A 23,625-nucleotide genomic window follows, 5' to 3' on the forward strand; every position below is an offset into this window, starting at 1 on the left:
GCTGCTGACCCAGCCGTGGCGGGAAGGGCACGGGGCCTTCCACAGAAGCTGGCACGGCCTCCTCGGGACACGTCCCGCATGGTGGCCACGCTAAGCGCGGCCGTGGGACAGAGACAAGGAGCGTGTGAGCCAGGGCACAAATGCTGCTCTGAGCCCTGGGGCCCAGGGAGCCCTGAGATCAGCAGGTGTGACAGAGTCCCCGCCAAAGCAGAGTCCCCCCGAGCCCCTGGCAGTGCTGGTGCCCATCTCCTGCCCCGAGACCTGTGCCTCCAGAGGGCTTCTCTGCAAGAGGGCAGCCAAAGCCGACTTTGTGCACTAGGGCCTGTGCTCCATCCTCCAGGGGCTCTTGCTAGGAGCACCTGGAGCAACTGGTGGCAACACTTGGTACGTGTCAGATGATGTTGCTCCTTTCTGGAATGATTTTTTCAAGGAAGGGATTAGCAGTAGCACAGAAACAAAAACAGCTACCGAATTTCACAGGACAAAGAGCCTCCACCAAAACACTGTCACGTTTCCTTGTGCTTTTCTGTCTTTCTTGCACTAGGAAAGAAAAAGAATTGGCCCAGCCTCTGCTATTCAACGCTCCACTTCCTATGTGTCTTCCTGTGGCAGCTCACGTGCAAACGCAACTGGCTGCCGGCTGAGCATGGCAAAGGACGGCCACAAACAGGGAGGTCCCTGGTGAACATCAAGACAGACACCTGGGTGTGTAGCGGCGGGAGAGATGCGACACACCTTATGCGATGAATAGCAAATCCCGAAGTTTATTGAAACTCCACACATATTTATATTAGTGTTAATGAAGCTTATACATATTGCAAAAGCCGAGCTCATTATTGGTTAAAGCACACTTAGATCAAACACACCTACTTCTATCTCTTAACAATTATTTTGCTTCTATGTGTACATTCTTCTAATTTCTCTACCTTGGGATAGCTACATTTTCTGGCAAGCAATTTTCTCCCCCGTCTTCCCGTTTTAGAGAAGGTCACTGTGACCTTCGTCAGTAATTAGGCACCGGTTGCTCAGTTCCCAGCTTGTTTCTCTTACCCTTATCCATCGGTATCACATCGGAATGTCCTTTCTCAGCTAACCAATTATCCAAGAAGCTCTCTACATCTCCCCTGTTTTTCTGTTGAACAAGCATAGTTTAATTAAATGCAGTAGTTATCATCTTTCGCACCATATTCTGCAAGCATATACAAAAACAAGGCAAAACTAATACTAACAACAAAACTACAATAGCTACTACAATGCTGGCCTTAATAATTGAACGTAACCATGATCCTAAGTTTAAAGATTTGAGCCATCCATCAATACCAAGGCCTGATTCCACTTGTAAGTTCCCCGTTAACCTCCGTAACTCAGAGAGCTGTGAATGTACAGGTTGTGCATGATCAGAGAGATTCAGTCAACACATGCCCTCAAATTCATCACAGCCATGGCCTTGTGCAAGTAAGAGAAAATCAATCGCAGCTCTATTTTGAAGCGTTGCATGGCGAATAGAATCTACATCAAGCAAAAGACTAGAAATCGCTAAAGAAGTTGCATTTGTTTGTTTAGCAAGCCAACACCCTAACCTATTTAAAATAGCATGAGCACCTGCTGCTGATACCCCTGGAGCTAAGAAAGATGCTGCGATTATGGCCACTGGGGACCAAAACTTTACATCGTCCCGGCAGTCAGCTGCAAATGCATGAGCCATTCGTTTGCTTCTACGATGGCGACGGCTCATGTTCAGTATCATGGACATGTTAGGTGTAAGTAGAGACAGCCGTCCAAGTGTACATGGTCCCCCATGCAGCATTGATGGGATACCAGCCCAAGCACGGTCTCCACATAACAGGAAATATCCTGCTGGCAATTGAATAGGGTTTTGGATGAGACCGACACTCTTTTTGTTGTATAATTGCACCAGGCCGATGCATTCCGGTAGACAGCCATGCTGGAAGTTACAACATTAGAATGGTTCTTGACTGACAGCAGGCTTCTATGGTTAAAATGAATACATGCATCTGCCATCACTGACCCTAACAACTCTAACTCTTGGGGCTCCTGTGGTGCTATAGGAAAGTGGGAAATCCACTGATCCCAATTGTCCACACTCTTCCTAGCATTGCTGACCTTACAAGTTGGTACATGTAAAGGGCACGGCCAGGGATCTGCTGGTAATCCAACCAAACAAGTTGTGAAAGGATTGCCAGGAGAAGACAATGACAGGCAAATAGTCTCTTGTTTGGTTAAGTTTGCCAGGGTGACCCATATGTTAGTCTTGGGCTGTGGTGGGGCCCATGACTGATAGTCTACACTGCCCACAAAAGAAGCAAAAATTAATAAAGCAATAACATAAAGTTTCTATCAGACACAGCTGCTCGGGTCTATTTAGCAGGTACCCACAGAGATGTTGTAGGGGTAGAAACACAAAGATATCCGTGGCTCCACTATAACACCTTAGCAGGACTTTGCCATTGTCTTGTTTTGGGATCTTTGTATCTCACCCATACATCTTTCTTTACACCATCTGTTTCATGTACATAGTGATGAATCACAGCAGGAACCTTATTTTCCCCAAAAACACACAGGTGGTTCAAAACAAACAAACACTTTAACAATCTTTCTTGTGGCTCTCTGGTATCTCTATATTTACTCAAATATCTTTTCAAGGTACCATTTGCTCTCTCTACAATCGCTTGCCCTGTAGGAGAATTGGGGAGGCCTGTTATGTGTTCTATCCCCCACATCTGCAGAAACTGCTTTATTCTTTTGCTACAGTAAGCAGGCCCATTATCTGTCTTGATGCGCTGTGGCACTCCCATTACTGCAAACAACTGCTGAGATGTCTCTCTACCTGCCCTGCTTTTTCACCAGTCTGTGCTGTGGCCCATATAAAATGACTGTAAGTGTCTATGGTAACATGTACATACTTCAACCTCCCAAACTCTGCCACGTGTGTGACATCCATCTGCCAGGTCTCATTTTTGCTCAGCCCTCTTGGGTTAACTCCCAGACCTAAACCACAGCCTCCATTATGATGACTACATGTAGGACAGGCCTTGACTACTGCCCGTGCCTCCTCCATAGATCTCTGAAATTCTCTGTGAAGGCCTTTTGCATTCTGGTGGAACATGGAGTGTGCCTCTCTGGCTATGGTTTGTTTGGGAATCGGAGTTGCTTGTGTGATTAAGACTAATTTATCTGCTCGCATGTTACCTTCTCCCAGACCAATATCCCATTTGTGACTTCTGATATGGATAACACAAAAAGAATGCTTTCTTAGCTTAATTGCTCTCTGCAGTTGCATAAACAGCTCATGTAACCTCCTGTTCTGAACCTCTTTTATAGGGCATCCTCTATTCACTCACACACTCCTGCAACATACAAAGAATCTGTTACAATGTTAAGAGGTCCAGAGAAATGCATCATGGCCCATACAACAGCCAATAGCTCCATCGTTTGTAAAGTGTCCACCTCAGTAGCTCGGAGTATGTGATGATGCCATTGTCCCTTTTCTCGCCAGGTCACTGCAGCAGTTTTGGATTTTCTTCCTGCATCTGTGTAGACAGTTATAGCATCCGATAAGGACTTTACTGATCTTTTTGGGCATTGAATCTAACCCCACTGTCCTATCACGACCCTTTTTGAGCAAATCAGCTAAAATTTCAATTTTCTGAAGAAGGGTTTTATGTTGTTGAAGTGGAGGAGATATCCATTCCAAGGCCCATATCTCCCCTGTTTTTCTGTTATGCTGAGTAAGTGCACCCAGTAAAAATTTTGGTCCACACCAAACTGTCAGCTGTATAGGGAGATCAAGATCACGTCTCCGAACACTGCCTTGTGTAACACAGTCCAATATCTGCTGCAGTGTCTCACCCTGTTCAGGGGTTATATGAACAGGCTGTGCCGGATCAGTTCCCTTTAACAAAGGTCAAAGTTCATCCAACAGTTCATTGTTCGATTTGCATAGGAGGAAAAGAAGTATACAGCATAATAGAACTCTCCCCTATATAGTCAGCGTCCATTATTCCAGATAAAACAAATAATCCCATCATTGTAGCCGAGGAACGTCCTAAAAGCAAAGCTCCCATAGGTAATCCATCAATAATGAGTGGTCCCTTCACTCCAGTTGGAACCTTTTCTGGGTGAGTAGTTATCAGGGTTACTGTCTGCTGCTGCTGCCAGGTCCACTCTGAGGCTCCCGGCGGTGGCGGGCTGGAGGCAGGTTGAGCTGAAGCGGTGACAGCTGCTACTCGTGTCGGCGCAGGGAGCTGGTGGTCGGGAAGCAGAACTGCGCCGGGCAGCCACGGGGCGGGCGGACCTCCCGGAGCCCGCTGCTCCACGGGGGGTGGGAGGCCCGTCCTGCCGCCCCCCCGGCTCGGGGGTTGGGGCAGCTGCGGAGCAGATCCGGAGCGGGAGGCAGCCGCGCTGCAGCTGTTAAGTCGCCCAGGGCCGGGGCCTGCACGAGCCTCTCTGGCGGGGTGGCTGCGGGCGGCACGGCTGGAGTACGTGGGGGGGGGGGGGGGGGGGGGCTGCTGCCTGAAGCAGGAGCTGATAGCAACGGGGAGCTGCTGTCTGGAGCGGGAACTCGTGTCAGCAGGGAGCCGCCGCTTAACGTAGACGCCGGTGCTGGCAGGGGACCGCCGTATGGGGCAGGAACCGAAGTCGGCGAGGGGGTGCCACTTAAAACAGGCGCTGATGTCGGCGGGGCCATGTTGCTTAGAGCAGGCGCCGATGGGGGTGGGGAACTGCCGTTTAGAGCAGGAGCTAGTGTCGGCGGGGACCCAAACCAGTCTCTGTAACTCCTGTTTCTTTCACGGGCTACGCTAGCCTGCTGGGCAGCTCTTTCCTCTGCCTGGTATTTCAAAAATTCAGCATGCACGACTCGCCGTAAATCTCCCAACTTTCTCGCAGTCTTATCATCATCTATGACTGCCTGCCACAACTAATCCCGAAATATACGGCACTCTGATAACCTATGCCCTGTGCGAGGAGTCCGAAAAAGTCTTTGAGCATACCCATGAGCTAACAACCCATGAAGCTTCTTCTGCAACTCTATACCCTTAACCTTATGCTTTTATAAAAAGCTAGGAAATAAATCATATGCTGCTTGCCTTTCTTTATCCGTGTTGAAGATAACAGCGTGCTTCTTGCAGTTCTTTCAGGCTCCGGCAGCACGTATCGGCCGGGCTCTCCTTTGAGGTCACCTGGGGCATGGCACCTTCCCTCTTTTCAGCGGTGCTTTTGCCGTCATCAGCTGCGATAGGACCCGACTCCGCTCACGCAGCCGACCGTGGCTAGTCCCGAAGAAGAACATCCGGGGTCACCATTTGTCGTGAACGGCGGGAGAAATGCAGCACACAATATGCATGAATGGCAAATCCCGAAGTTTATTGAAAACTCACACATATTTATATTGGTGTTAATGAAGATTATACATATTGCAAAAGCTGAGCTCATTATTGGTTAAAGCACAATTGGATCAACCACACCTACTTCTACCTTCTAGTAATTGTTTCGCTTCTATGTTTGCATTCTTCTAGCTTCTCTACCTAAGATATCTACATTTTCTGGCAAGCGATTTTCTCCCCCGTCTTCCCGTTTCAGAGAAGGTCACTGTGACCTTTGTCAGTGATTGGACACTGGTCGCTCAGTTCCCAGCTTCTTTCCCCTATCCTTATCCATCGGTATCACATCGAAATGTCCTTTCTCAGCTAACCAATTATCCAAAAAGCTCTCTACACAACCCCAGCCCTAAAGCCAATCCCATGTCTAGCCTTAACCCCAATCCCAGCTCTAATCCAAATCTCAGCCCCAACTCCAAGCCCAGCCCCAATTCCAGCCCCTTCCTAAATCCTCGGCCCCAAACTAAATCCCAGGTTCAGCCCTTTTGGGGGTTTGGGGGTGTGTCTGTCCCTGTGGCCCCAGTGATGGTTGGCTGGGGCCACAGCAGGGCTGAGAGGGACAGAGACCCCCCCCGGCCTCCCCAGGGGTGAGAAGGTGGCAGAGCCCTCCCAGCCCCGAGCAGCCTCAGCGGTGAGAGGAACACAGAGCCCCTGGTGCCCAGCCCTGCACAGGCATTGCCTGAGGCCAGAGGGATGGAGACCCCCCGAGCATCCCTCAGGGTGAGGGGACAAAGACCCCCGAGCATCCCCTGGGCTGAGAGGAACAGAGACTGCCCCGAGCACCCCCTGGCACAGGGGAGAGAGGGAGGGAGACCCCCAGGCATTCCCTGGGTGAGAATGATGGAGACCGCTGGGGAATGGCCTGGGGTGACAGGGACAGGGACACCCCTGGGGAATGGCCTGGGGTGACAGGGACAGGGACAACCCTCCCAAGCCATTCACAAGCACCCCCCAGTGTGAGAGGCACAGAGACCCCTTGAGCATCCCCTGGGCACCAGACAAAGTAAAGTTGTTTCTTTACAAAAATCAAACTTAATCCTACAGAAAATGCCTTGAATTTGCTCTTCCCACAAGTCACTTGTGGTGAAAAGGCAAACAAATCGCAAAATTTATTAAACTGACAGTAGAAGCGATTCTGTGGCAATTCCAAAATCCATTGGTCCTGCACAGCCCTAGCTCAGCTGCTGGCACATTCTGATAAAAGAAAAGTGGAAATTCAGCCCAATACATTGTGATACCTGTTTTATGAAAAGATTATACACATCTGTGTAGATGTCACAAAGGTTACAGGAACAAAGAAAAAAATTATTCTTAGATTTGGCAAAGACCCCGGCCTGTGAAAGAGAAAAGGGGGCACAGCAAGGGAGTGACAGGGACAGAGACCTCCCCTGGAGTGGGCCAAGTGTGACATTGTCCCCTGTGTGTGTGGCCTTCCCAGGGTGGGGGTTTTACACCTGAGCCAGTTGGGGTAAGGGGGGTGGTGTTCACCCCCTGAGCAGGGATTCCCCCACTGTTTCAGGCTGCAATGTAAGATGGAACCAAATGCATGTTTTCAATCCCCATCTTCATCAACTGCTAGAAACAGGTGGGGCAGGGTTCTTTATCTCTTCCATGACTCAGCCCTGATAACGCCCTCCAGGGGAGATATCTGCTGTGAATGGGCCATTGAGTGTCACTGCAGGACTGATAAAATTCCATCATCCCATTGTGGGATGCTCCACCCAGGGGGAGGATCCAAGCATTCCTACCTGGATATAAGCTGAGCCTTTAAACACCAGGAGCAGCTTGCCTACTGGATTCCCAGAGGACAAGAGCTCCAGAACCACCACTGGACCTTCAGAGGAAGACCAGACCCTTCTACAGGATCACTGCTTGGACAGAAACACGTTCATCACTCCAACAGGACTGCAGCCACCACCCTGAGCAACAGGGTGTCAGGTTATATCCTGACTCTGTCTGTTTAAGGCAGTGTTTCTGTATCATTGCCTTGATCTTAATTTTCTTATTAAATTGTAATTCTGGCTGAGACTCTCCCCCAGGTTTGCCTTCAAACCAGTTCAAAAGACAATATGCGCAACCTTTGTTTGGTCCCCGAAACAGGATTTCCCATTCCCAAACCTTGACTCAATGGAGGAGGAGGCTGTGAGGAAGAGGAAGGAGCCCTGGGATACCCAGGCAGGTGAGGAGGAAGTCAGTGCCCATTTCCCCCTCTCTCCTGCTCCATCTCCCAGCCCAGCATGGCCCCCGGCTGCAGGACAACCCTGCTGCCAACCCCGTCCTGCCGGGGATGCACTGGGGGGATCTCCTTCCCCTTCCCTCTGGCACGGAGGCAAATCCCATCCTTTCCTTGTCCTTCCTCCCCCAGGGAAGGGGCTGAGGATGGAGACCAGGGAGGACAAGTCCCCTTGGCAGAACCTCGTGGAAGAAGCAGTTTTGAGCAGCTCCGTGGCAAAGAAATCCAATGGCGAAGAAAATCCCCAGAGATCCCAGAGGAGGAGGGGCTCTAAACCCAGCTCAGGGTGCTCTGAGGAGGAAAGACCCACCCTGAGCCAGGAAGGTGGACAGAGCTTCAGCCAGAGCTCAGAGCTGGTGGTCCAGGAGCAGCTTCATGATGGGGAGAAGCCCTACAAGTGCTTGGAGTGTGGGAAGAGCTTCAGCAAGAGCAGCACCCTGATCTGCCACCAGATGATCCACACTGGGGAATGGGCCTACGAGTGTGGGGAGTGTGGGAAGGGCTGCAGCTTCAGCTCTGCCCTCATCAGGCACCAACGCATCCACACTGGGGAGAGGCCCTACAAGTGTCCCGAGTGTCAGAAGAGGTTTCAGATACACTCCAATTACCTCTGCCACCAGCGCATTCATACAGAGGAGAGGCCCTTCTGCTGCCCTGACTGTGGTAAGGGCTTCAAGCAGAAATCCCACCTCATCAGGCACCAGCGCATCCACACTGAGGAGAGGCCCTACGAGTGCGGGGGATGTGGGAAGGGCTTCAGCTGCAGATCCACCTTTGTGAAACACCTAAGCATCCACACTGGGGAGAGGCCCTACGAGTGTCCCCAGTGTCAGAAGAGGTTTCAGACCAGCTCCGATCTCCTCAAGCACCAGCGAATTCACTCAGAGGAGAGGCCCTTCCACTGCCCTGACTGTGGGAAGGGCTTCAAGTGGAAATACCACCTCATCAGGCACCAGCGGCGCATCCTCACTGGGGAGAGGCCCTACGAGTGTCCCCAGTGTGGGAAGAGCTTCACTTTCAGCTGTAACTTGACCAGACACAAACAGAGTCATGGGTAAGTAAAGCCCTGCATATGCCCCAGTTTCAGGAGGAGCTGCGTTCACTGCTCCAAATTCGGTCCTCCATTGCAGGTCCCACATTGGGGAGAGCCCCGGTGATCCATGTTCCCTGTGATCCATGGGAGGAAGACACCTGTCCCTTTTCCTGCCCCTCCCAGTGACATGATGTGGCATTGAAAAACATGAGGGTCTGGCCATGGTCCTGTCATTACATTCACTCCCACCTCAGGTCATTGCCAGGGGCAGGAAAGGGACTCTTTCTCTCTCACCCCTGAGGAGAAGGGTGTCCTTTCCAGACATGGGAAATTGTGGCCAGGCAGACCCAGTGAGTTGTGTTTTTATTTTCCTTGTAAACAGTTTTATTGATCCCTTCTGTTATCAATTTTGTTTCTGTTCCATTTGTTTCTTATCTCGTTGCTGTTCCCAATCAATTGTTCTTATCCCAGCCCAGGATCTTTGCCTTTTGTGCTTTCCATGGGAGGCGGGTGGGCAGCGAGGGCAGCGCGGTTTTAGCGGGAGCAGGAAATTGGGGAATCCCATTCCTGAAGCCCGGACCGTGGAAACCGAGCATCCCAGCTGGTGCCAGCCCTGGTGGCCATGGCAGCAGCCTTGGGAGCGGGTCCCTGGCTGGGGCTGTGGGAACCTCTTCCCTCTGGTGCCCAGGGACAGGAGTGGAGGGAGCGGCTGCAGCTGAGTCGGGGCAGGCTCAGGTTGGATGTCAGGAAAAGGTTTTTGCCCAGAGGCTGCTGGGGCCCTGGCCAGGCTCCCCAGGGAAGGGTCCCAGCTCCAGGGCTCTCTGAGCTGCAGCAGCGTTTGGCCAGCGCTGCCAGGCCCAGGCTGGCATTGTTGGGGTGTCCTGTGCAGGGCCAGCAGTTGGACTGGAGGATCCTGATGGGTCCCTCCCAGCTCAGCCAGTTCTATGTGTTGAAGATTGCAATGCAAGATGTATTTCATTACCATCTGTATGGCAGATTATCTTTTGTCAAGTGGGCAGTTTGCCTTATCCGTCTCTTTGAGTGACCACATTCACACCTCCCTCGGGAGGGGACATCTGCTGATAACAGACTATTGAATGTCACTGCACGACTGATAAGAACTATAACATCCCATTGGGAGATGCTCCGCCCAGAGGGAGGAGCCAAGCATTGCTACCCAGATAGAATCCAGAAGTTTTGAGACACCAGCACGGCTTTCTCCACTGGATTCCCCAGAGAAACAGCAGCTGCCTCTTCTTCCACGGGGTCTTCAGAGGAAGAATAATTCCCTCTCTACAGGCCCCCCTTCCTCCAACAGAACCACTCCTGACACTGCAGGAGGGCTTCAGCCACATTTCCAATTGGACTGCCACCAACACCCTGACCCACAGGGTGTTAGGTTGGGTTCTGACTCTGTCAGTGTTGTTCTAGTGTACTGCACTGTTTATTTTATCCTTTTTTTTCTTCCCTATTAAAGAGCTGTTATTTCCTGCTCCCATATTTTTGTGCCTGAGAGCCCCTTAATTTAAAATTTATAGCAATTTGGAGGGGTGGGGAGGGTTTACATTCTCCATTTCAGCGGAGGCTTCTACCTTCCTTAGCAAATTCCTGTCTTTCCAAGCAAGACAGTTTATTAGGGTCTAACACTGCAGGGGGGGGTCTAGGGGTTAAAGAGAACAGCAAGGGAGGGTTTAGGGTAGAAATACAGGAAAAGAGGGGGTAGAGGAGAGCATCAGGGATCTAAGGGTTTAGGGGTGGTATACAGGGAAAGGGACCAATAGGGAATGCCAGAGTGGAAAGGTGGAGACATAGACTGATGGGAAGACAGGGAAGGGAGAACTCTCTAGAACATGAACATATGAAGGTAATAGGGATAGGAAAGGCCAATGGGCCAATGGGGAGGACAGAACTAGGACAAATTACCATAGTGCTTCAGAGCACCATGGGGGAAGTTTCTTTCCTCCCCCTGAGCTGTGAGGAATGCCCGGAGCCTAAGGTGCATCTCTCCAGGGCATTGCTCTTGCCCTGTCCCCAGTAGGCTCACAGGTTCTCACAACTCCCCCTTTTTGTTTAGTTAAAAGTCTTCCCCTATGGATTTCTGCAAGCACCTAACAGAATAAGGGAACATTACTTACATAACAATAGCTATAAGTCATAATAGTATGAAAGTAATAACTCAAAGAGGAAATAGTACATAAGATTAGGATACAACTGAAATAATTGAATGGGTAGGAACTAATTAAACAACATCTTTTTTCTGGAATGCAAGATCGATAGGAAGTTGTATTGTTCAGGCAGTACAGAGCTGTTTCCTTTTTCAGGTTATTGCTGCATCTATACGCCACATCTTTCGTTCTTCTTTTCCACGCTGCTTGTGCTTGTCATCACAGCTTTTGGCAAGGATTGTTATTCTTGTAGGACAGGGACCCCCTCTCTCAGTCCCTGCATGCCTTGCAGCGCTTCTTATCAGGCACGGATACCTGCTTTGGGTTCCTCCCTCTTTTGGATTGGACAGGGGCCTCCAGGGTCTGCAATCTCCCTGCCATCTCCCAGTCACCTTCCCTAGCAGCTTGTTCCCACTCCCCTGCCCAGTGATCCTCAGGCTCGGTGTTAGAGTCTGGGGAATCACTGTCTTCTGCTGAGGAGGAGGGCCTGCTGGTAGAGGAGCGCTGCTCCTGGGTAACCGGTGCAGCCCCGTGCCGTGGGCTGCTGGCAGCCAAGATGGCTGCCTTCCGGTCACCATCATGGCCACTTCCGGCTCCGGGGATGTGGGAGCCACAAGTGTCATGGCCCCAGGGGTGGAGCCTGGGGTGGAGAAGGTGGAGACCACAAGGGAAAAGGCAGAGCCTGCGTTGGGAAGGGTGGTTGGGATCCCAACACAGGGACAACCATCGACACAATGGGTGGAGGGGAATGTGTTGCAGGGGAGGAGCCCAACAATGGAGGAGCAGGAACAGGAAAGTGGCCATTTTGGGGTGCGAGGGTGGGAAAACTTGGATCAGGAGGGGACAAAATGGCAGGGCTGGCCATGTTGCCGGCGCCATTTTGTGGGGTAATGGCCACTGGGGGAGATGAAAGAGGGTATGCAGGCACAGGAGGAAGGTTGAGGGGAAGGTCCAGAGCAGCACGGCCAGTGCCATCCTGGTGAGGGGAGAGAGGAGATCGGGAGGCGTCAGGGAGACGGCAGCAACCATGTGCTGGATAGTGACATCTGCCTGCTGATTGCTCCTCAGGTGGGGAAGAGGGTTTGGGGGCATGGGGAGAGGATGAAGTGGAAGGGGTTTTGAACTGGGGACCCAAAACTTTTCCTGAATTTTCCCCTGATTTTTTTAACTGAATCATAAATAGCAAAAAAAAGAAGATAAAGCTTTTTAACATAAATGGAACGAAAAAGATAATAAAACTTCCCCACTTTAAAATTTCCCTGCATTTTTAAAACAAATAACTTGATCCCGACCATACACCAAATCTCAAGTGGTGAAACTGACTTCCTTGTAACATAAAATATTTGAAAAGAAAATGGTAAAAAGCTTTCAAATTCTTCTTTGAAAAATGATTCCCCAAGCAACAAGGGCTAATGTAACTTGGATATAAATCTCCCGTTGTGGAACAATGAGTTCTGTGCCTATTCTGCAGTCTTCCCACCCATAGGATTTAAAGTGAGAAAACAAAAGAAAAGGGGGACACTGACTGAAACATACTCATCCATCAGTGCCTCAACAAAGGATCTCGTGGTGGGTCTGTCAAGGAGAGCGATCCTCCAGTCCGTGACTCTGGGAGGGTTGCAGGTCTCTCCCCTCAGCGTGCCCTGATAAAACTCAGAGGTTGCCTTAGGGTAGTGGCTGACCCAAAGGCGACTTAGATTGCAGCCATGCTGGAGACGCTCTCCAGGGGTACCAGACAAAGGTCCCTGTTCGGGCTCCGCTTGTTGTGGTCTGCGGTGGTGGTGAATGCAACCTTCCCTGAGAGCATCTTGCACCAACAGGCAGGAGCCACAGGAGCACCAGCACACACAGACACACACACAGACACAGACACAGACACAGACACACACACAGACACACACACACAGACACAGACACAGACACAGACACAGACACACACAGGCACACACACACACACAGAGACACAGACACAGACACACACACACACACACACAGACGCACACAGACACACACACACACACAGACACAGACACAAACACACAGACACACACACACAGACACACAGACACACACACACAAACACACAGACACACGCACACACACACACACACACACACACAAACACACAGACACACACACACAGACACACACAGACACAGACACACACTGACACACGCACAGACACACACAGACACACAGACACACACAGACACACACACACACACACAGACACACACACACACATGCACACACACACAAACACACACACACACAGACACACACAGACACACACACACACACACACAGACACACACACACACAGACACACACAGACACACAGACACAGCAGCTCAGCAGTGAATACACAGGAGGGTCCAGGCATAGAGTTTTAATGTGTTTTATTTCAGGCAATGATGAAGAGGTCCAGGGGCAAAAATCAAAGACAAAGGAGGGTCTAGGGTATAAATCACGATAGAGGGGGTGTAGGAGAGCATCAAGGATCCAGTAGTCTGAGGGCTCAGGGGTGGTACACAGGGAAGGGACCAATAGGGAGTGCAAGAAAGGATAGGTGGAGACATAAACCAATGGGAAAACAGGGAAGGGAGAACCCCCTAGAACATGAACATATAAGGGTAAAAGAGGTAGAAAAGCCAAAGGGCCAATAGGGAGGACAGAACTGGGAGAAACTAACATAGTGCTGTGAGGCACCATGGGGGAAGCTTCTTTCCTGACCCTGAGCTGTGGGGAATGCCCAGAGTCTAAGGTGCATCTCTCCAGGGCATTGCTGTTGGCCTCTCCCCAGTCAGCTCACAGGTCTCCAAACACACACTGGAGTTGTCTGGGGCCGTTCATCATTTCTCTGCTCTCCAGCACCGAGGCAATGGACTCTGGCTACATCCCTGAGCTCGTGCCAATGGCAACCACCCCTGGCAATTGGGCTCCATGGAGCTGCTCTCAGGAAACCCCCAAGAGCTGGGGAGTGCCCCAAAACCACCTCAGAAATGTGAGATACCCCGGCATCTCTTCATGAACATGGAATATCCAAAAACTCAGTCAATAACGGCCTTCCCTTCCCTTCCCTTTATCCCCAAACTTTGGCTGTCTTATTCCCGACCCCAGCCCACCTCCCCAGTCCCAACCCCAACCCTTCCCACCCCTCCTGGACATCAAGACATCCCTTCCAAGCTGTACTTCCCCCATTCCACACATCTCAAAACCCATCCCACCCATCCTGCCCCACTCAATGCTCATCTCACCCTCCTGATTTGCATTCCACTTTGCCCAATCCCTTTCAACTCCATTTCACCCCAAGGGGCTGTGGAATTGAGGAATTTTGGGGTGGGAGTGAGTAGTTTCAGTGGCACTGAGGTGACAGATCAAACCCTATTGTCTCTTTGAGTGCCAAGAAAGGGAGACAACTAAATCAAATACTCCCAAATTCTCCCAATTATTTCCCTGAATCCCAGATTCCTCTGAAACACAAGTAAAAAGTGAGGCTTTAGATGCCTTTGATGAATTTATTGATTTTTACCCCAATTTTCTCTGTTTTTGAGGGATGAAGATTAATCCAAAGAAAATTAAGGCCAAAAGAAAGGAACAACCAGCCCAGTGTCTTTCCAACATGGATCACCAGGAATGTGGGTCACCAGGGCTCTGACCAACGTGGGTCCTCCCATAGGGGATGAAACTGGAGTGGTGCACGAAGCTCTTCCTGCACTTGGGGCATTTGCAAGGCTTCCCTTACTGGTGATTCCATTGGTGTCTGGTCAAGTTAGAGCTCTGGGTGAAGCTCTTCCCACACTGGGAACACTCGTAGGGCCTCTCCCCAGTGAGGATGCGCCGCTGGTGCCTGATGAGGTGGGAGTTGTACTTGAAGCCCTTCCCACAGTTGGGGCAGCGGAAGGGCCTCTCCTGGGTGTGAATCCGCTCATGCAGGAGGAGACTGGAGCTGGTCTGAAACCTCTTCCCACACTTGGGACACTCGTAGGGCCTCTCCCCAGTGTGGATGTGCCGGTGGGTGATGAGGTGGGAGTTGTGCTTGAAGCCCTTCCCACAGTCGGGGCAGCGAAAGGGCCTCTCCTCTGTGTGAATCCGCTCATGCAGGAGGAGATGGGAGCTGGTCCGAAACCTCTTCCCACACTTGGGACACTTGTAGGGCCTCTCCCCAGTGTGGATGTGTTGGTGCCTGATGAGGGCAGAGCTGCAGCTGAAGCCCTTCCCACACTCCCCACACTCGTAGGCCCATTCCCCAGTGTGGATCATCTGGTGGCGGATCAGGGTGCTGCTCTGCCTGAAGCTCTTCCCACACTCCAAGCACTTGTAGGGCTTCTCCCCATCATGAAGCTGCCCATGGACCACCGACTCTGAGCTCTGGCTGAAGCTCTGTCCACCTGCCTGGCTCAGGGTGGGTCTTTCCTCCTCAGAGCACCCTGGGCTGGGTTTGGAGCCCCTCTTCCTGTAGAATCTCTGGGACTTGTCCTCCCCATTGGATTCCTGTGCCCTGGAGTCACTCAAAATGGCCTCTTCCATGAGGTTCTGCTGTGGGGATTTGTCCTCCCTGGTCTCCATCCTCAGCTCCTTCCCTGGGGGAGAACAGACAAGGAGAGGATGGGATTTGCCTCCATGCCAGAGGGAAGGGGAAGGAGGTCCCCCCAGAGCATCCCTGGCAGGACGGGGTTGGCAGCAGGGTTGTCCTGCAGCCGGGGGCTGTGCTGGGCATGGAGATGGAGCAGGAGAGAGGGGGAAAGGGGCACTGACTTCCTCCTCACCTGCCTGGCTGTCCTGGGGCATTGTGTCAGTTTGAAAAGACAGGTGTCTGCTAAGGAAGGCAGGAGACTCCCTTAAATTGGAAAATGTTAATCCCTTCACTTGGAATTATAATTTTCAAAATAAGAGGCTGTCAAGCAAAATCTATGGGAATAGGAATAACAGTTCTTCAGTGGAAAAATTAAAAATAGAAATGTAGTAGGACTAAAAAATTACTTACAGAGTCAGAATATGGCCTGACACCCTGTGGGTCAGAGTGTTGGTAGCACTCCTGTTAAATGGTGGCTGCAGTGCTCCTGCAGTGACAGGTGTGGTTCTGTTGGAGCAGTGATCCTGTAGAAGGGTGCAGTTTTCCTCTGAAGGTCCAGTTGTGGTGCCGATCGGCCTGGTCTTCCAATGGGATCCCGTGGAGCTGACAGCTGCTCTTCTGGGAATCCTGTGGGAGAAGGCAGACTCTTGTTCACATCCTCAGATTATATCCAGGTAGGAATGCTTGGCTCCTCCCTCTGGGCGGAGCTTCCCACAATGGGATGATGGAATTTTTATCAGTGACACTCAATGGCCCATTAACAGAAGATATCTCCCTGGAGGGAGGATTCCTTGTGGAAGAGATAAAGTAAACTGCTCAATTAACAGATGATAATTGCTCCACCTTTAACAGAGGGTAATTGAATACACACCCAGCTAAACCTGAGACACTGTTCCAGCCTTGGAAAGCAGGATTTGGTACTAGGACTTGTTATGGAATGCAACTCTGATTGAAGGCAGAGATAGAATCTCCAGAGCTTGCAGCCAGAAATGGACAGTTGTGTGATACTCATTTCAACATCTTCTCTTTTGGAATTATGCACTAATGAATATTTGCTTTGCCAATCTAATACTTCTGTAATTTTTTGCAAATTTGCACTATCTAAATTACACTGTTCCTTAAGTTAAGTTGGTGTCTGTATCTTTGGTGCTGGCCCTGCCCACTGGTGAAACAGGGCTCCATCCTGCCTAAGTGTTGCCTGGAAAGACAAAAACCCTCACTCTAAATGTCCCCCCTTCCTCCTTGTTCCCCACACTTCATACACTGATCATGATGTCCTATGGTCTGGGGTATCCCTGGGGTCAGCTGGGATCTCCTGTCCTTCCTGTGTCCCCTCCCAACCTCCCCCACACCCTCAGCCCCTCCCCAGAGTGGCTGAATGAGGGGCAGGACAGGCCTTGGTTCAGTGTGAGCTCAGCAAGAACGAAACCATCTCTGTGTGCTCAGCCCTGTGCTCAGCACCCGGCCCTGGCATTTCCTCCATTCCCACCCCGGACCCCCCTTTCCCACCCCTCTGCCCCACGGCCGCCACAGCACTGGCTGACAATAGAAGCAATTCTGTGGCAATTCCAAGTTTCATTGGTTCCTGCACAGCTCGAGCTCAGCTGCTGGCAGGTTCCAATTGAAGAAAAGTGCAAATTCGGCCCAATAGCGATATTATTGAAAGGAAGGGGAAGCGTTTAGTAGCTGTCACAAAGGTGACAGGGATGAAGAGAATAATGATTCTCACATTTGGCAAAGCCCCCAAGCCTGGGAATTCAGGAGTTATTTGGGAATTTAGCTACTTGAGCTGGCCTTCTTGTAGCACTTTAGGCAGCCTTGTGTTCTACACCATGGGGTGAATGAACCTTGTCAGTGTCGCTGGTAACATTTGCTCCCTTTCCTCCAGTGATTTTAACAAACTTTTCAAGGAAGGACAACAAAATATTTTCTTTACACTCCAGGCCCACAACAGCCGTTTTCCTCATCAGTTCTGCCATAGGTCGCTCAGAGGAAGCTGCATCAGAGTTTCCAAGAGTTTCTTCAGAGAGAACCACAACCTCCTCAGAGGAGGGAACCATGCTGTTGTCAAAAGCACCTGGGATCAAAGAACAGTGCCCTGAAATCACTGTGCCAAAAGAATTTTGCAATCTGGTTAAGAAAATGGTTAGAGAGATGCCTCTGTCCAAATTAAGGCGCTAACAAGACCAAATCCTACGTGGATTTTATTGAACAGTAAATGTGAGATAGAGAGAGAGATGGAAAGAAAGAGAAAAGGGGGGGAGAGTAAGGGAGTGACAGGGACAGAGACCTCCCCTGGGGCAGGGCAAGTGTGACATTGTCCCCTGTGTGTGTGGCCTTCCCAGGGTGGGGGTTTTACACCTGAGCCAGTTTGGGTAAGGGGGGTGGTGTTCACCCCCTGAGCAGGGATTCCCCCACTGTTTCAGGTTGCAATGTAAGATGGAACCAAATGCATGTTTTCAATGCCCATCTTCATCAACTGCTAGAAACAGGCGGGGCAGTGTTCTTTATCTCTTCCATGACTCAGCCCTGATAACGCCCTCCAGGGGAGATATCTTCTGGGAATGGGCCATTGAGTGTCACTGCAGGACTGATAAAATTCCATCATCCCATTGTGGGATGCTCCGCCCAGGGGGAGGATCCAAGCATTCCTACCTGGATATAAGCTGAGCCTTTAAACACCAGGAGCAGCTTGCCTACTGGATTCCCAGAGGACAAGAGCTCCAGAACCACAACTGGACCTCCAGAGGAAGACCAGACCCTTCTACAGGATCACTGCTGGGACAGAATCACGTTCATCTCTCCCACAGGACTGCAGCCACCATTTAATGGGACTGCTGCCACCACCCTGAGCAACAGGGTGTCAGGTTATATCCTGACTCTGTCAGTTTAAGGCAGTGTTTCTGTATCATTGCCTTGATCTTAATTTTCTTATTAAATTGTAATTCTGGCTGAGACTCTCCCCCAGGTTTGCCTTCAATCCAGTATAAAATTTAGTGTGCTCATCCCTTGTTTTCCTCCCAAAGCAGGATTTCCCATCCTGAAACCTTCACTAAATGAAGGAGGAGGCTGCGAGGAAGAGGAAGATGCCCCAGGAGCCCCAGGCAGGTGAGGAGGAAGTCAGTGCCCCTTTCCCCCTCTCTCCTGCTCCATCTCCATGCCTAGCACGGCCCCCGGCTGCAGGACAACCTTGCTGCCAACCCCGTCCTGCCAGGAATGCTCTGGGGGGATCTCCTTCCCCTTCTCTGTGGCACAAAGGCAAATCCCATCCTCTCCTTGTCCTTCTTCCCCCAGGGAAGGAGCTGAGGATGGAGACCAGGGAGGACAAATCCCCACAGCAGAACCTTGTGCAAGAGGCAGTTTTGAGTGACTCCAGGGCGGAGGAATCCAACAGGGAGGAAAATCCCCAGAGATCCCACAGGAGGAGGGGCTCCAAAGCCAGCCCAGGGGGCTCTGAGGAGGAAAGACCCACCCTGAGCCAGGCAGGTGGACAGAGCTTCAGCCAGAGCTCAGAGCTGGTGGTCCATGAGCAGCTTCATGATGGGGAGAAGCCCTACAAGTGCTTGGAGTGTGGGAAGAGCTTCAGGCAGAGCAGCACCCTGATCCGCCACCAGATGATCCACACTGGGGAATGGGCCTACGAGTGTGGGGAGTGTGGGAAGGGCTTCAGCTGCAGCTCTGCCCTCATCAGGCACCAACACATCCACACTGGGGAGAGGCCCTACGAGTGTCCCAAGTGTGGGAAGAGGTTTCAGACCAGCTCCAGTCTCCTCCTGCATGAGCGGATTCACACCCAGGAGAGGCCCTTCCGCTGCCCTGAGTGCGGGAAGGGCTTCAAGCACAACTCCCACCTCATCACCCACTGGCGCATCCACACCGGGGAGAGGCCCTACGAGTGTTCCCAGTGTGGGAAGAGCTTCACCAGCAGCTCTAACTTGACAAGACACCAACGGAGTCACCGGTAAGAGACGCCCTGCAAAAGCCCCAAGTGCAGGAGGAGCTTTGTGCCCAGCTCCAGCTTCAACCCCCATGGGAAAACCCATGTTGGAAAGAGCCCGGGTAATCCATGTTCCCTGTGATCCATGCTGGGAAGACACCTGTACCTTTTCCTGCCCCTGTCAATGACATGGTGTGGAATGAAGAACATGAGGGTCTGGCCATGGCCATGTGATTACATTCATTCTCACTTTAGGTCATTGCCAGGGGCAGGAAAGGGACTCTCTCTCCCTGAGGAGAAGGGTGTCCATTCCAGGGAGGGGAAATACGAAACTGGGAAGAGCCAGTAGTTGATGTTGTAATTTTCCCTGTAAACAGTTTTATTGATCCCTTCTGTTATCAATATTGTTTCTGTTCTGTTTGTTCCTTATCTCATTACTGTTCCAAATAAATTGTTCTTATCCCAGCCCAGGATCTTTGCCTTTTGTGCTTTCCATGGGAGGCGGGTGGGCAGCGAGGGCAGCGCGGTTTTAGCGGGAGCAGGAAATTGGGGAATCCCATTCCTGAAGCCCGGACCGTGGAAACCGAGCATCCCAGCTGGTGCCAGCCCTGGTGGCCATGGCAGCAGCCTTGGGAGCGGGTCCCTGGCTGGGGCTGTGGGAACCTCTTCCCTCTGGTGCCCAGGGACAGGAGTGGAGGGAGCGGCTGCAGCTGAGTCGGGGCAGGCTCAGGTTGGATGTCAGGAAAAGGTTTTTGCCCAGAGGCTGCTGGGGCCCTGGCCAGGCTCCCCAGGGAAGGGTCCCAGCTCCAGGGCTCTCTGAGCTGCAGCAGCATTTGGCCAGCGCTGCCAGGCCCAGGCTGGCATTGTTGGGGTGTCCTGTGCAGGGCCAGCAGTTGGACTGGAGGATCCTGATGGGTCCCTCCCAGCTCTGCCAATTCTGTGGTTCTGGGATCCCATAAGCCTGGGGATGGGGGCTGCCAATGGTTGCCATGGCAACAGGCTCTGGCTGCAGGCCTGAGCTGGTGTCCATGGCAACCATGCCTGGCATGGGGTCTCCATGGAGCTGCCAAGGGACTGAGCATAGCAACAGGGGGCTGGTGATGGTTACCATGGAAACTGAGCATAGCAACAGGGGGCTGGTGATGGTTGCCATGGGAACTGACCATAGCAACAGGCGCCTGGTGATGGTTGCCTGCTAAGGATCAGATTTGTCACAGACCCTCAGAGGGGCTCCATGGGGATTTTCCAAGAGCCTCCAGGCTGTTCCACAGCTGGAATGTCACACACAGAGACAGGGACTCCATGGAGACCTCCCAGGCCTTTCTGGGGATGGTAAAGAGCCCTGTGGTCAGAGGCAGTCACAGCCATTCCATGGTGACATCCCAGGGCACCTTGGGCTGCAAAGGCACCGATCTGTCACCCACACTCACAGGGGCTCCACGGTGACATCCCAGGAGTCCCCAGGCTGCCACAGAGCCGGGGTGGCCCAGATACTCACAGGGGTTCCTGTCATGGGCACAGTGGGAGCTTCAGGCAAAAGCTTTATTTCTTTATTGGAGAAAATCCAAACGTGAGATGGAGAAATGACACCCAGCAGCCACCATGGATCCTCAAACCTCTGCAAGGCCCCTGGACTTCTCAAATTCCTTCTAAGAGAGGAGACTGGCAGTGACTGCGTTCAATCCCAGCCCCAGAATTGGTCAAAGGTTTATATGTAAAAGATGGGACAGGTTGAATCCAACTTTAACAAAATTTGTCCCACAGGATTAATGATAAAATACCAGCTATATTTATATAAATAGGGCTCTGATTGATTTTGATCATGATTAGCCAGAAAGATCTTAAGCGGAGTTATTTACTCCACAGTGCAGGAACTATAACAATTATTAGAATTTTGTGCTCTAGGCAGCAATTTTGAAGTCAACAGGGCCTTGCTGGAGCTGTTGGAGCCCTTTGCAGGCAGACCCTCCTGCTCCAGCAGGAGCTGCCTTTCCTGTGCCATCAGCAGGGCAGGTCCTGCTGCAGGAAAAGCCCCAGGCCAGCCCCAGCACAGGGAAGGCCTCGGGCACAAGGGCAGAGTGCCGTGCTGGGAGCTGTGCCAGGGAGAGCCTGAGGCACCAAAGGCACCTTGGCAGCAGCAGCTGCTTGCAGGCCATGGCCAGAAGCCTCCCTTGGCAGCCTGGCCTGGTGGCCACCACTGCAGAGCTGCTGCCTCAGGGCTCCTTTCTGGCTGGCCTCTGAAAAGCCACTTCTGCTCCAGGAGCCTGACTGGGAAGCCATTGGCCCCAGCACCTTGGGGACAAGATATCAATGACAAAATTCTTCATGCCAGCAGCGACAAGGCAGGGGCAGAGCAAAGGGCACAGCCAGGCCCAGGGGACAGGGCTGCCATGGTGATGGCTGTCAGGTCACTGCCCCTGCAGCAGCCTGGCTGCCCTCAGCAGACATTCTGGCCACAAGCCTTGTGAGGGCACCCAGAAAATCAGAGAACCCACACTACAGGAATTCCATCCATGGGGAGGGAAAGGGGTTGCCCTATGTCAGGTTGCACAAAGCTCCTGCTCCTGGACAATTCCTAGGATGGCACATCCACTTCTCTGGCAAAAGAGTTGCAGTTTTGTTCCACTCTCATCATTGTAAAATATTTCCTCCTTCTAACAAATGGAAATCCAGCCTCATTCACTTTTGATATATTTACCCTTGTTCTGCCACTGCAAAATTGCAAGAAAATACCTTTGGCAGTTATTTTTCCATTTTCACAGACTTTGGAGAGGACCCAGACATCTTCCAAGATGGGGTTTGAAGGCCTCACCTCGTAACCCGCAGGTAGAGGCTGCAGGATCTGGGCTCAGTGGGGTGGAGACTGAGGACAGAACAGGAGTAGCCTGGCAGGGGCTGAAGGGTGGTTTCAGAGAGGCTGGAGCTTTTCTTCCTAGAGCATATAAGCATGAGAAGGAAATAATGGCAGCAAGGGCAGCTGGGGAGGCCCCAACTGGGCAGCAGCAGAAAGGAATTTCCCTGGCAGGGCAGGGCTGTGGTGCAGCACGTGCCCCAGCAGGAGCCTGGAGCAGCCCAAGGCTTTGTGTGGGCAGGCAGAGGCAGGCAGGAGGCAGAGCTGTCAGCAAAGGAAGGGGCCAGCCAGGTGGGGCAGCCGGGGGATGCCAACAGCCTGCAGGGACAGAGGCGCAGGGCAGGGACACCGTAGGACAGCCTGGGCTGCACAGGGCACAGGCATGGGCAGCAGCTGCAAGACAGCCCTGCCAGAGCCAACTCCTGCAGCACTTTGGCCATGGCTGCTGGCCCTGGGCCTGAGGCCAGCAGGGGACAAGTGACCCTTGCAGGCCTGGGGCCTCATTGCCTCCTTGTCCCTGCTCAGCAGCCTGGCAGGGGCCGCCCCATGCTCCTGCCCTTGGCATTGCCCATCCCCACATCCCAGTGCTCCAGCAAGAGCCCTGAGCAATGAGGGAGGGACAGGATCTGCCTGGCCAGGGGCTGGGGCTCAGGCCTTGGCCCTTTGCATTCCTGAAACACATCCAGCTTTGCTCAGCACCAGAGACGCGTTTCCCTTGCTTGTCCCCAGCTGTCATCACTGCCTCCAGTGTTCTGCTCTACCTGGAACCTGGGGACATTGTCACATGAGTTGTCTCCCTCAGTGGTACCCATCCAAAGTTAATGAAGCTTTGGACTTTGAACGTGAGTTTGAGTTCTCCAGAAGTTTATTGAACGCAATCTGAGGGACTGAGTGTGATGCAAACAGCACCAAAGCCTCAAGAGGGTCATTGAAATCCTTGTGCTGAGTCTGTGCTGCTGAGCAGAGCCAGGCTGCTGGCCCAGAGTGTCCTAGGTTAGAATAGAAAAATGTCTTCTATTCCCATCCTCAAGAGCTGCTGAAACCAGGAGGGACATTGTTTTGTTCCTTATCTCCTGTTAATGGCCCCATCAATGTCTTGCCTCATGACTCAGAGATAACTCCCTCTAGGAGCCATTTCTGTTTATTGGGTAATCAAGGACCCACCCCATGACTCAGAACGATTTCAGCCCTTTGTGAGATTCCCTGCCCAGGCAGGAGGAGCTCAGCATCCCCACCTGGATACAATCTGGGCTTTGGGACAGAGCAGTCAGTCTTTCCACTGGATTGCCCAAGGAATAGCTGCCCTTTCCCACTGGTTTCCAGAGGACAAGAGCTACCAGATTGTTTCTACAGGATCACCACTTCAACAAGACCATTTCATCTGGACTGCTACCACCCCCTAACTAGCAGGGTGTCCGGTTGTATTCTGAC

General features: G+C 51.9%; 1 protein-coding gene and 1 long non-coding RNA gene across 2 annotated transcripts in view; one reads left to right on the forward strand and one right to left on the reverse strand.

Annotated features, from left to right (window-relative positions):
• The window catches only part of LOC143692805 (uncharacterized), a 369,941-nt gene that overhangs the window by 217,518 nt on the left and 128,798 nt on the right, over positions 1–23,625 (reverse strand). The window lies entirely within an intron of this gene.
• LOC143692801 (uncharacterized) lies at positions 7,779–19,371 on the forward strand. Its single transcript, XM_077173032.1, has 3 exons — positions 7,779–8,686; positions 18,375–18,390; positions 18,901–19,371. Exons 1-3 carry the CDS (start codon positions 7,779–7,781, stop codon positions 19,369–19,371), a joined length of 1,395 nt encoding a protein of 464 aa, XP_077029147.1.

This window comes from Agelaius phoeniceus, unplaced genomic scaffold (assembly GCF_051311805.1).
Source record: "Agelaius phoeniceus isolate bAgePho1 unplaced genomic scaffold, bAgePho1.hap1 Scaffold_108, whole genome shotgun sequence".
Taxonomy (NCBI): Eukaryota; Metazoa; Chordata; class Aves; order Passeriformes; family Icteridae; genus Agelaius; species Agelaius phoeniceus.